The sequence below is a fragment of the Trachypithecus francoisi genome, unplaced genomic scaffold, assembly GCF_009764315.1.
Source record: "Trachypithecus francoisi isolate TF-2019V2 unplaced genomic scaffold, Tfra_2.0 Lachesis_group2, whole genome shotgun sequence".
Lineage (NCBI taxonomy): Eukaryota > Metazoa > Chordata > Mammalia > Primates > Cercopithecidae > Trachypithecus > Trachypithecus francoisi.
Window position 1 is genome coordinate 101,022,576 of NW_022681465.1, and position 14,076 is coordinate 101,036,651.

The 14,076-nt window shown below is 43.9% G+C and overlaps 1 protein-coding gene across 2 annotated transcripts in view; it reads left to right on the forward strand.

The window, feature by feature from the left end:
* Positions 1-335: 335 nt before the first annotated feature.
* Positions 336-14,076, forward strand: part of SLC30A5 (solute carrier family 30 member 5) — a 40,364-nt gene continuing 26,623 nt past the window's right edge. Inside the window, exons 1-4 of one of the 2 annotated variants that reach the window (XM_033179754.1) lie at positions 336-1,039; positions 8,062-8,184; positions 10,777-10,843; positions 12,634-12,719. In XM_033179754.1, coding sequence (XP_033035645.1) covers positions 948-1,039; positions 8,062-8,184; positions 10,777-10,843; positions 12,634-12,719 — 368 coding nt within the window. In that variant the 5' untranslated portion in view covers positions 336-947. Of the gene's footprint in view, positions 1,040-8,061; positions 8,185-10,776; positions 10,844-11,981; positions 12,744-14,076 lie in introns of those variants that run through there. The other variant, XM_033179755.1, reaches the window with a different exon arrangement.

Here is a 14,076-nt window from a genome sequence, read left to right on the forward strand (position 1 = left end):
AGACTTGAGGCCTTCTTATCGCAAAAATGATCCATACTCACAAAAACTTAAGAGGCAGAGGGTATGTTAACCTAGATTAAGAATCCCTAGGCCAAGTGCGGTGGCTCACGCCTGTAATCCTAGCACTTTGGGAGGCCGAGGTGGATCACCTGAGGTCAGGAGTTCGAGACCAGCCTGACCAACATGGAGAAACCCCGTCTCTACTAAAAATGCAAAATTAGCCAGGCGTGGTGGCACAAGCCTGTAATCCCAGCTACTTGGGAGGCTGAGGCAGGAGAATCGCTTGAACCTGGGAGGCGGAGGTTGCGGTGAGCCGAGATCGCGCAATTGCACTCTAGACTGGGCAACAGGAGCGAAATTCCATCTAAAAAAAAAAAAAAAAAAAACAGAAGCCCTAACGCAGAGGAAAAGATTGGTGAACTTTGTTTAATCACACTGGCTGTACATTTTCGACGCCTCCTCCCTCTGCGCTGCACGAATCCGCTGTACTTCTGAAGGCCCATAGGTGGCACTGCAGGGACAGGAAAGTGCACCGGGAGCGCCAACCGGAGAGGCTGCTAGGAGGCGGGGCTTCAATGCGCCACAACATGGCGGGAGGAGCCTAAGAAGCGGCGAGGAAAGGCAAGTGTTTTGCTTGCGCAGACGCAAGGCTGGGCACGCCCCTGGGAGTGAGGGTTGCTGGGCCTGATGACGTGGCTTGGCAACGTCCCTACTGGCGCTGCCTCCCGGGAACCTGGCGCCGCCGGAGCTGCCCGCGGCCTAGTCCCGACGCGCGTGTGCTAGAGGGCCGGAGCCGGGGACAGCGGCAGCGGCGGCCCGGCCTGCGGGAACCCAACGGGGCAGCTGCCATGGGGGAGTGACGCGCCTGTGTCCGCTGTTCCGCGACAGCGGCGAGACATGAGGAGACCCCGCGGCAGGGGCAGCGGCGGCGGCTCGTGAGCCCCGGAATGGAGGAGAAATACGGCGGGGACGTGCTGGCCGGCCCCGGCGGCGGCGGCGGCGGCAGCGGCCTCGGGCCGGTGGACGTACCCAGCGCTCGGTAAGGGACCTATCCGAAAGGCAGCGACCGGCTGGGCCGCTCAGGATACACCTTCCCTGGCCTCCGTCCGGTCCCCGCTGACAGCCCGGGACGTCCCGGGGTCGGCGCGCCCTCTCCCTCTGCCTCCCTCCCCGCGCGCAGGCTGCCTCCGGGCTCCCTGGGCCCTTCGGGTGCCCGCTGCAGAATGAAGGCGCTAAAGCCAGAAAGCTTCTGCTTGAATTTCTGGGTTACAAGGCAGTCAGTCAGTCTTAGAACTGCCCGCCAGTTCAAGTGAGAGGTTTTTCTGATCTGTGAGAAGCCTTTCTCTTGGCTGTTTCTCCCTGAAATAGTCTAGTGACTACTTAACCTTTCTGACGTTTCCCTGCATAAATTAGGGGAAGGTGTCACCGTCATCTCTCGAGAGGCGGCGAAAGCAAAGTACATACGTGAACTTGGATGTTCAGATTAACTGAGCACATCAAGGGTCCAGCCCTATTTCCTTTTTTTATTTTATTCTTAAGTAAGAAATGTGTCTTCGTTGTCAAAAAAAAAAAAAAAATCTAAACAGCACAGCAATTCATAGAGTAAAAAGTGAAAATTCCCACTTCCTCTCTCCAATTCTCCCACCAACCCCAAAAGTAAGGGACCAACAGGTGCAGCGACCAGTTTCGAGTATGTCCTTCCTAAGTTCTGAGATAGTGTCAAAGATACACAAAATATAGCCCTGCAGTTTGACTGGAACTGTGTTCATTGCCTCCAGTTTTAACGAGTTCTTCTCATTCTGGAATAAAATACTTTCTTTGATATTTAAAGAAAGTGATAAATGTGATAAATTCTTTAGAACTGTAGTAATAGGCCAGGCGCGGTGGCTCAAGCCTGTAATCCCAGCACTTTGGGAGGCCGAGACGGGCGGATCACTAGGTCAGGAGATCGAGACCATCCTGGCTAACACAGTGAAACCCCGTCTCTAATAAAAAAAATATAAAAAACTAGCCGGGCGTGGTGGCAGGCGCCTGTAGTCCCAGCTACTCGGGAGGCTGAGGCGAGATAATGGCGTAAACCCGGGAGGCGGAGCTTGCAGTGAGCTGAGATCCGGCCACTGCACTCCAGCCTGGGCGACAGAGCGAGACTCCATCTCAAAAAAAAAAAAAAAAGAAGAACTGTAGTAATAGCATTATAATGTAACCTTTTACGTTCCGCTCACCGCAACCTCCGCCTCCCGGGTTCAAGCGATTCTTCTGCCGCAGCCTCCCGAGGACGTGGGATTACAGACATAGGCCACCACGCCTGGCTAATGTTTTGTATTTTTAGTAGAGATGAGGTTTCTCCATGTTGGTGTGACTGGTCTCTAACTCCCGACCTCAAGTGATCCTCCTGCCTCGGCCTCCCAAAGTGCTGGGATTACAGGCATTAGCCACCGAGTCGGCCCAACATAAGCATTTTTTATAAAAATGGAAGAACACCACATAGGACAGAACTTAAAGCAACTGCATTTTTGTAGCATAAATTTAATTTTCTAATCTATTTTGAGCATCTCATTTTGTAAATAACAGCATATCATGTTAATTATTGAGACATGACAACTAAATGCAGTAGGCAATTCTGGTCTGATTTGGTGGGGGAAAAGTGCTTTAAAGGACGTTACTGGGTCAATTTGACAAAATTGTACTATGGACAGTAGATTAGATAAAAGTATCATATCAGGCCGGGCGCAGGGGCTCACGCCTGTAATTCCAGCACTTTGGAAGGTCAAGGCAGGTGGATCACCAGAGGTCGGGGGTTCGAGACCAGCCTGGCCAACATGGCGAAACTCCGTCTCTACTAAAAATAGCAAAAAAAAAAAAATTAGTTGGGCGTGGTGCACGCCTGTAATCCCAGCTACTCAGGAAGCTGAGGCAGGAGAATGGCTTGAACCCAGGAGGCAGAGGTTGTGGTGAGCCGAGATCGCATCACTGCACTCCAGCCTGGGTGACAGAGCGAGACTCCGTCTCAAAAAAAATAAAAAGCATATCACTTAAATTTCCTGAAGTAAACAGCTCTGCTGGTTTTATAAGAGAATGTCCATGTTCTTGGGAAAAACAAGTATTTAAGGATAAAGAAGCATGAAGTGTGTAACTTACTCTCACATAGTCCAGGGGGAAAACCTGTGTGTGTGCATTTAGAGAGAGAAAGAATAATAAATCACACGGGATGATACATTAACAATTACAGAGTCCAGGTAAAGGATATACTATTGTAACTTTTACGTAAACTGGAAATTATTTTTAAATGAGTAGTTTAAAAGTGTTATTTATTCAAGAGTGTAAAGCGTAATGTAGGGAAATGTGGTAAACGATCCTTTGCTATTTTATTTGTACTATTTACTTAGCAGAGTTGCCCTTCTATTGTAGTTTATTGCAGAATCAAATTCAACTCAAGACTGGTTGAATTTTGATGAATTCCAGGTTGCAAGAGTTTTACTTTATTTCAGGTTGCAAGAGTAAAGGAAGGATGAGGTCCTGGATGGAAAATGTGGAGATTAAAAAGGAGTTTCCCCTCTTAACTCTGCCTCCCATTCTCTCATTTAACTCCAATATCCCAAAAGCCAGGCTTCCGGGAGGACCCTTCTGGAAAACTTACCAAATCTCCAGCAGTTGTCTAGGTATAAAGTAAATGTAGGCTGAAGCAGGAGGATCAGTTGAGCCCTAGAGTTTGAGACCAGCCCTAGTAACATAGTGAGACCCCCATCTCTACAAAATATAAAAATTAGCCAAGCACAGTGGCAGTGCGTGTAGTTCCTGCTACTTGAGAGAGGCTAAGGCAGAAGGATCACTTGAGCCCAAGAGGTCAAGGCTGCAGTGAGCTATGATCCCATTACTGCACTAGAGCCTGGGTGATAGTGCAAAACCCTGCCCCACCTTCCCCCCCAAAAAAACTCCAAAAAAACCCACAAAAAACCAACAACAACAACAAAATTAAGCAAATGTATATGTACTAGAAAAAAATAGAACACAAAAAACAACCTTAGAGATTTCAGTGGTTTCTTCCTTCCTTTCTTCCCTTTTTCTTTCCTTCCCTTCTTCCCTTTTTCTTTCCTTCCCTTCCTTCATTCCTTTCTTTCTTCCCCTTCCGTTTCTTTCTGACAAGGTCGTTTCCTCTGTTGCCCACAATGGAGTGCAGTAAAATAATCATGGCTCACTGCAGTCTCAAAGTCCTGGGCTTAAGCAGTCCTTCTACCTCAGCCTTCCCAGTATGTGAGATTGCAGGTGTGCACCATCATGCCCAGTTCATTCTTTAATTTTTAGTAGAGATGAGGTCTTGCTATTTTGCCCAGATTGGTCTCCAACTCTTGGGCTGAAGCACTCCTCCCACCTCAGCCTCCCAAAGTGCTGGAATTACAGGCATGAGCTACCATACCTGGCCTGGATTATTTGATTTTTAAAGTTCCAATTAATGAACTGTTGGGCTAAAAATGAAAAACCAGGCTAAGTAACCTATATTGATAAGCAAAATTATTAATAAGGAGACATTCCTAGTTCATGTTATGAAGGAAAAACAATGGCATCGATTTATCAGGAAGTGAAGATGGAGAGGAGAGGAAAGGGAGGCTAATTTTTTAAAACTTTTTGGAGGGACAGGGTCTTGCTATATTGCCCAGATTGGTCTTGAACTCCTGGACTCAAGTGATCCTTCTGCCTAGGCTTCCCAGGCATGAGCCACCATGCCTGGCCCATCCTCCCCACCCCCCAATTTATAAACCATTTTTTCCGATTAACTAGTCTTGTCAAAAGTTATCAGTGGACTTTTCTGTGAAGGTTTAGAACATTCCCTGGTTCTAAACATGGTGGCTCACGCCAGTAATCCTAGCACTTTGGGAGGCCAAGGCAGGTGGATCACCTGAGGTCAGAAGTATGAGACCAGCCTGGCCAACCAACATGGTGAAAACCTGTCTCTACTAAAAATACAAAAATTAGCCTGACATGGTGGCGGGCATCTGTAATCCCAGCTACTCAGGAGGCTGAGGCAGGAGAATCACTTGAACCCAGGGGCAGAAGTTGCAGTGAGCTGAGATCGAAGATAATTCCCTGGTTCTCTAAACCTGGAATTACTGAAATTTGGATTTAGGTTCAAACCTGCCTCTTGGGCTTTGCCTACTGCCGTAGCTCGACAGTTCTCTGGCTAAAAAATAAAAAATCAGTGTGTAATTCAAGTTCAATTCATCCAATAAATACTCAAGTATCTACTATGTAGAAGGCACTATACCGGCGGTTTTAAACAACTCGGACTACCAGCTAGCTCATTTATCAGTTGTGTGACCTTGGGCAAATTACTTTTCTACGACTCAGTTTTGTGAAACAGGGATACCACTTCTTGGTTTGTAGGACTGTTGTAAGAATTAAATGAAATGATGTATTCAAAGCACTTGGAACATAGCAGGTGCCCAACAAATGTTAGCTGTGACCCTCTGCCCTTCCCCACAAAGAGGACTTAAAGCAAAATAAACCTTTGTTTAAAATAATCCATGTTTGTAAATTTGGACATAAAAATACCCACAATTAAAGGACTTGTCAACTAGTTTTTGTTGCAGATTATAACTAGTATTTGATTTTTGGTCTATATAAAGTAAAACTCTTGCAACCTGGAATCCATCAAAATTCAACCAGTCCTGAGTTGAATTTGATTGATTCTGCAATAAACTACAATAGAAGGGTAACTCTGGTAAGTAAATAGTACAAATAAAATAGCAAAGGATTGTTTACCACATTTCCCTACCTGAGACAATACACCCTTGAATAAATAACACTTTTAAACTACTCATTTAAAAATAAAGTCCAGGGCCGGGCGCGGTGGCTCAAGCCTGTAATCCCAGCACTTTGGGAGGCCGAGACGGGCGGATCACGAGGTCAGGAGATGGAGACCATCCTGGCTAACACGGTGAAACCCCGTCTCTACTAAAAAATACAAAAAAAAAAAAACTAGCCGGGCGAGGTGGCGGGCGCCTGTAGTCCCAGCTACTCGAGAGGCTGAGGCAGGAGAATGGCGTAAACCCGGGAGGCGGAGCTTGCAGTGAGCTGAGATCCGGCCACTGCGCTCCAGCCTGGGCGACAGAGCGAGACTCCGTCTCAACAAAAAATAATAATAATAATAATAATAATAATGATGTCCAGTTTATGTAAAAGTCACAAGAGTAGTATATTCTTTGCCTGAATTCTGTAATTGTTAATGTATCGTCCCATGTGATTTATTCTCTCTCTCTAAATGCACACACACAGGTATTTTTTTCCCCTGGACTATTTGAGAGTAAATTACATACTTCATGCTTCTTTATCCTTAAATACTTGTTTTTCCTAAAAACACGGACATTCTCTTATAAAGCCAGCAGAGTTGTCTACTTCAGGAAATTTAAGTGACCTCGCCAGAGGCTATGACTCGGAACTCCTAATAGTCTTTGAGGAGGGAGTTGCCTCCCGGCTGGGCGGGAACCTGGGAATCTGATTACTTGGAAGACTTCCTAGAGATCCTCTTCTTTTCAGCTTCTCATTCCCCTCCTGAGGTGTTTCCAATTCCTGAGCCTTTTTAGGACTCTAGGTCCAGTCAATTGACCTTTCAACCACAACTCTCACTGTAGTCACTTAACAAGGCAGAGAAGGCGCGAACCAAAGCCATTTACCATTCTTCCATTTCTTCCTTTATTGTGGTCTTTTCATTTCATAACAGAATTTAGTTTTTATTTAGTTCTCCTTATTTGTTTGGAGGAGTTACTAAGTTAGAAAGCAGATAACAAAATAGTCCAGCAACTTGATAAAGAAAATTTTCATTTTTTCGTTGGTCATTTTTTGTTAAAGTAGACTGTACCTATACATAATCATTCATATACATTGAAAAGAAACCCAAAATGTTGTGGTTGGTTGGTTTTTGTTTTGAGACAGAGTCTCACTCTGTTATCTAGGCTGAAGTGCAGTGGTGCAGTTTTGATTCACTGCAACCTCTGCCTCCCGGGTTCAAGCGATTCTCTTGCCTCAGCCTCCCAAATGGCTGGGATTACAGGCACCTGCCACCACGCCCAGCTAATTTTTGTATTTTAGTAGAGGTGAGTTTTCATCATGTTGGCCAGGCTGGTCTTGAGTTCCAGACTTCAGGTGATCCACCCACTTCGGCCTCCCAAAGTGCTGGGATTACAGGCATGAGCGCCCGGCCTGTTTGTTTGTACTTTGAGACAGGGTCTCACTCTGTCGCCCAGGCTGGAGTGCAGTGACACAATCACAGCTCACTGCAACCTCAACCTTCCAGGCTTGGCCGGGCGCGGTGGCTCAAGCCTGTAATCCCAGCACTTTGGGAGGCCGAGACGGGCGGATCACGAGGTCAGGAGATCGAGACCATCTTGGCTAACACGGTGAAACCCCGTCTCTACTAAAAATACAAAAACTAGCCGGGCGAGGTGGCGGGCGCCTGTAGTCCCAGCGACTCGGGAGGCTGAGGCAGGGGAATGGCGTAAACCCGGGAGGCGGAGCTTGCAGTGAGCTGAGATCCAGCCACTGCGCTCCAGTCCGGGCGACAGAGCAAGACTCTGCCTCAAAAAAAAAAAAAAAACAAAAAAACAACCTTCCAGGCTCAGGTGATCCTCCCGAGGAGCCAAGACTGCTGCCACGCGCCATAATGCCTGGCTAATTCTTAGTATTTTTTGTAGAGATAGGCTTTTACCATGTTGCCCAGGCTGGTCTCAAGCTACTGCACCTGGCCTCAAAATGTTAACAGTAGGTTGGGCACGGTGGCTCACACCTGTAATCCCAGCACTTTGGGAGACCAAGGCTGGAGGATCGCTTGACCCAAGGAGTTCGAGACCAGCCTGGGCAACACATTGAGACCCCGTCTCTATGATTTAAAAAAAAAAGTCAACAGTAATTATCATGTGAATGGTGAGTTGTTTGGGGACTTTGTTTTGTTTCATTTTTTGTTTATGTATATTTCTATGGTTTCTGTAATGACCTCGTTTAAAAAACCAGATTGATGAGTTCCTTGTAATTTCAATGATACTAAAAATTGTTTCTGCTTTTATTTTTCAGATTAACAAAATACATTGTGTTATTATGTTTCACTAAATTTTTGAAGGCTGTCGGACTTTTCGAATCATATGATCTCCTAAAAGCTGTTCACATTGTTCAATTCATTTTTATATTAAAACTTGGGTGAGTGTGTGGATTTTTTTTCTTGATTTTTTTATTTCTTTGAAAATCCTGTTTTAACAGAGTGTCTTTAAGAAACTTTACATGCAATATTTTGTTTTGTTTGTTCCTCCTGACAAGTATTTGATAAATTTTTTTAACTGGGAATATACTTAAGATTAGAGGTACAAAGAGACTGAAAAGAAAAGGGATTGTTGTGCTCTAATCACTTGCCTAAACACAGACTTTGATGAGATTTTTGCAAGTTGATTTTAATATCTGGCTTAATAGAGGATAGCCAGATTCTCATAAGTGCCTCAGCATTGAACCTGTTGCAGTATTAGCAATTTCGCTCTACACTCCTGGGAGAATAAGAGTGAAAGGGGCAGATAATGTCTTGGTATTTTTATGAAAATGCTTTTAACCTTGCTGACTTCCTGAAAAGGTCTCAGGGACACTAGGGATTCCTACACTATTTGACTGACACAACCCAGTCTTCAAACAGGCACAGGGTGTTATCTGAAGCCTGTCCTGGAACCAATATTCCTTATTTTCTAAGTTAAACCATGGTTGGGCTGTGTTCACTACATAATCCTTTCTTAGTACAGTCCTCATACAGTATGAACATTAAATTATTTTACTTATAAGAAATGCTTTTTTTTTTTTTCCTTTTTGAGACACAGTCTCACTCTGTTGCCAGGCTGGAGTGCAGTGGCGTGATCTTGGCTCACTGCAAGATCACTGCCTCCCGGGTTCAAGCAGTTCTCCTGCCTCAGCCTCCCGAGTAGCTGGAACTACAGGTGCTCACCACCATGCCCAGCTAATTTTTGTTGTTGTTGTTGTTTTTTTTTTTTTTTATTGAGACGGAGTCTCGCTCTGTCGCCCAGGCTGGAGTGCAGTGGCCGGATCTCAGCTCACTGCAAGCTCCGCCTCCCGGGTTTACGCCATTCTCCTGCCTCAGCCTCCCAAGTAGCTGGGACTACAGGCGCCTGCCACCTCGCCCAGCTAGTTTTTTGTATTTTTAGTAGAGACAGGGTTTCACCATATTAGCCAGGATGGTCTCAATCTCTTGACCTTGTGATCCGCCCTCCTTAGCCTCCCAAAGTGCTGGGATTACAGGCATGAGCCACCACGCCCAGCCTACATACAAGAAATTCTGAATAAAGATTTCTTGAATCTTGAGATTGATAGTGACCACCCTCTCTGTTAATAAAAACCTATTAAAAACTCTTGGGAGTCAGCTGAGCACGGTGGCTCATGCCTGTAATCCCAGCACTTTGGGAGGCCGAAGGGGGTGGATCACCTGAGGTCAGGAGTTGGAGACCAGCCTGGCCAATGTGGTGAAACCCCATCTCTACTAAAAATACAAAAATTAACCAAGCATGGTGGCACATGCCTGTAGTCCCAGCTACTAGGGGGGCTGAGACAGGAGGATCGCTTGAACCTGGGAGGCGGAAGTTGCAGTGAGCTGAGATTGCGCCATTGCACTCCAGCCTGGCAACAGAGCGAGACTCTATTTAAAAAAAAAAAAAAAAAAAACACTCTTGGAAGTATAATTTTGGTAATTTGGGAAATAGATTATTGATTAAGAAATATTAAGCCACTGGTTATGTGCTTTTTTTATTTATTTATTTATTTATTAATTTTGAGACAGTCTGGCTCGGTTGCCCAGGCTGGAGTGCAGTGGCTCAGTCTCAACTCACTGCAGCCTCTGCCTCCTGGGTTCAAGCAATTCTGCCTCAGCCTCCCAAGTAGCTAAGATTACAGGTGTGTCCCACCATGGCTGGCTAATTTTTGTATTTTTTTTAGTAGACACGGGGTTTTGCCATGTTGACCAGGCTGGTCTACAACTCCTGACCTCAGGTGATCTGCCCACCTCAGCCACCCAAAGTGCTGGGGTTACAGGCTTGAGCCACCGTGCCTGGCCAAGTTGTGTGCATTTTTATACAACTGTTTTGGCAATGTGAAAAGGTAGGGATGTATAATTAGTAATTTCTTCATTTTCATTATACTATTTCAAGATTTATTACTGAATTTTAGAGAAAATAGGAATTATTTTCTTTGGTATTTTAAGATATAAAAAAATTGCGACTCCTTTTATGGCTTGTTAGCTAGTGCTGAAGACAGAAAATAAGAGTTCTCGGCCAGGCGTGGTTGCTTATGCCTGTTTTCGCAGCAGTTTGGGAGGCCAAGGAAGGCAGATCAACCGAGGTCAGGAGTTCGAGACCAGCCTGGCCAACATGTTGAAACCTCGTCTCTACTAAAAATACAAAAAATTGGCTGGGCGTGGTGGTGCGCACCTGCAATCCCTGCTACTCAGGAGGCTGAGGCAGGAGAATTGCTTGAACCTAGGAGGCGGAGGTTGCAGTGAGCCAAGATCGCGCCACTGCACTCCAGCCTGGCAACAGAGCAAGACTCTATCTCAGAAAAAAAAAAAGTTCTCTAAATGTTGAAAAGGAGTTTTACTAAAATGAGTATAATTCTCCAGTATGATTTATTCAGAGGATAGCACTTCAAGTTCTGGCATATTTGTTTAAAATAAGTGTCTTTACTTAAAACCATATCTTGTGTTTAATATTGATTAATATTAATATATTAATGTTTCAATATTTACAGGACTGCATTTTTTATGGTTTTGTTTCAAAAGCCATTTTCTTCTGGGAAAACTATTACCAAACACCAGGTATGATCTTTGCAGAATCTTTTATTCCTAGCAGCTTCTCGTTTAGTGGGCCAGGATGCAATGCTTATTTTTTGATAATGGATACTTAATGAATAATTTAAGATATGCTGAAGAGCAATTTTAGAGTTAACTTGCTCTTGTCTTTTCTGAATGGAGACTTTAAACCATAAAGTACTAAGATCATGAAATGTTTTTAAAAAAAACAAGAGGCGCTGGGCGCGGTGGCTCAAGCCTGTAATCCCAGCACTTTGGGAAGCCGAGACGGGCGGATCACGAGGTCAGGAGATCGAGACCATCCTGGCTAACACGGTGAAACCCCGTCTCTACTAAAAACTACAAAAAACTAGCTGGGCGACGTGGTGGCACCTGTAGTCCCAGCTACCCGGGAGGCTGAGACAGGAGAAAGGCGTGAACCCGGGAGGCGGAGCTTGCAGTGAGCCACTCCAGCCTGGATGACAGAGCGAGACTCCGTCTCAAAAAAAAAAAAAAAAAAAAAAAAAAAAAACAAGAGGCTAAAAAAAATTATAAAGCATTCATGTAATTGTTTTCTTCAGTACACACTTCTTATTCTGAAAGATTTACAAATTGGACATGAAAGCATGCCCAAGAGCCTAGTACAAATGTCACTGGAAAGCTGACAAAGCATAGGGGTTAAGAGTGAGGTTTCTGGAGTCAAAGGCGTGTTCTGTCTGTCCTCCTTACTGACCCTTACTTTGGGCGAGTTACTTGATTTCTCTCTACCTTAATTTGCTCACCTGTAAAATGGTGATAATAGTAACTTCCTAATGGAACTGTGAGGAAGAAATGAATTAATACTTATGAAGTTTTTAGAATGATGCCTCATCATTGTGACAGTGTGACACCCTCATGATCATTGTCACTATTCTCTTTAGGCAGCTGTGGTTCATACTAGAACTGTCCTACATTTTGCATAATCATCTCACATCATCACTTCTTTGGGCAGCAGTTATACCATACTACATGTTTGCTTTATGCCATGACTTACAAACCTGTGTCATAATTTTTTTATTAGAAAGACAAATTTAAGTACTTCTGTTTCAGAGACCAAGAACATTTTTTAAAATAGGATTAACAGTCTAAGTCTAAGCCCCATCTTAACTTTTTTCTCTCCTTTCAGATAAATGGATCACTAAAAATTCCTGGTAGAAAAGAATTTAAAGACAAAAAGTTAAATGATCCTAGGAAACTAGTGAGAAACTGAGAAATCGTAAAACTGTACTCTGAAGAAAAAGATTTAAAAATCTACCAGCAGACAAGAATATAGATAATGGAAAACAGAATACTGTCCCTTTTTTTTTTTTTCTTTTGAGAAAGAGTCTTGCTCCATCGCCCAGGCTGCAGTGCGGTGGCGCAATCTTGGCTCACTGCAACCTCCACCTCCCAGGCTCAAGCGATTCTCCTGCCTCAGCCTCCTGAGTAGCTGGGATTACAGGCACCTGTCACCACACCCAGCTCATTTTTGTATTTTTAGTACAGACGGGGTTTCACCATATTGGCCAGCCTGGTCTTGAACTCCTGACCTCAGGTGATCCACCTGCCTCAGCCTCACAAAGTGCTAGGATACAGGCATGAGCCACCGCACCCAGCCCAGAATACTGTCTTGGAAATCTAGACTCAGTCAAGGGATCTTATGTGTTCTACTTAATTTCAAAATACATAATTATTTCATCTTTAAAATATTTGTTTATTTTCTGTATTTTATTTAAAATTGGGATATATAGCAAAATATATGTGACTGAAATTTTTAATTTTTTTGTTTCCATTTATAGTGGATCAAAATATTTAAACATGCTGTTGCTGGGTGTATTATTTCACTCTTGTGGTTTTTTGGCCTCACTCTTTGTGGACCACTAAGGTAAATAAAAATGCATATTTTGAATGTGTGTTTGTATTTCTTCATTTTGAATATTGTTTTTGTTCCCACTGTGTTTTATGTCAAATATTTATCTGTGCAAATGTGTCTGGCACATTTATAGCATCAGAGAGAATTCAACAAATAGAAGAAACCTGTTGAGTTTCTGGACTAGTTCTTTGGTGAATACCATTAATAAATGTATTCATGATTTGTCATAGCTGTTTTACTAGTTAGAATTCCAAGTTTCAGAAAATTTTTAGCATATACGGCTTTTTAATGATTTATTCGTGATCCCTGTTAACAGCTTAGAAGCTATAATAAAAGGTCTGAAGTGGTAAATAAAATCAGCCAATAAGAAGGAGAACAAAATCTCTAAAAGCACTCATTTTTTGCACAGTTTTGCAAGTACTCTCATAAATAAACGTCTCAGAAGTAGTATATCAGTTATCAGATTAAATGCGTGGTGGATAAAGTAAACTACTCCCATTTCGTATTTCCCTAGATATATATAGATTAGTCTTTTTCTGCAAGTGGACTAGTTTAAGGAGGAAATGGCTTAGCAACCACTTGATAGGAGTTGTGTCATGCAGCTGTGTATGAGCATTCTTTTAACATTTCCCCATCTGGGAAGGATTTTACTTAGTGAATAAGTGTAAGAAAAAAATGCCTTGCCATGAGAGTGAGAGGTAAGGAGTGAAATGAAGAATGTTCTTGACCAGCACTGTGGCTCACACCTATAATGCTAGCACTTTGGGAGGCCAAGGGGTGGATCATTTGAAGTTAGGAGTTGGACACCACCCTAGCCAACATAACGAAATCCCGCCTTTATTAAAAAATATACAAAAATTAGCCAGAAATCACTTGAACTCAGGAGGCGAAGGTTGCAGTGAGCCAAGATCACACCACTGCACTGCAGCCTAAGCAACAGAGTGAGACTCCATCTCAAAAAAAAAAAAAAATGTTCTAAAGCAGGGATCCCCCACTCCGTGGCTACAGACCAGTATGGCTTCGTAACCCAATAAGAACCAGGCCACAGAGCAGGAGGTGAGCCATTGGGGAGCAAGCATTACTGCGTGAGCTCTGCCTCCTGTCACATCAGCACTGGCATTAGATTCTCATAGGAGCACAAACCCTATTGTGAACTGTGCATGGGAGGGATCTCGGTTGTATGCTCCTTATGAGAATCTAATGTCTGATGATCTGAGGTGGAACAGTTTCATCCTGAAACATGCCCCCACCACTGCTGTCTGGAAAAATTATCCTCCAGGAAACCAGACCCTGGTGCCAAAAAGATTTGGAGACCACTGTTGTAAAGGATCTCACTCAGAATAGTGGGGTAGACAGAGTGGAAAGTGAA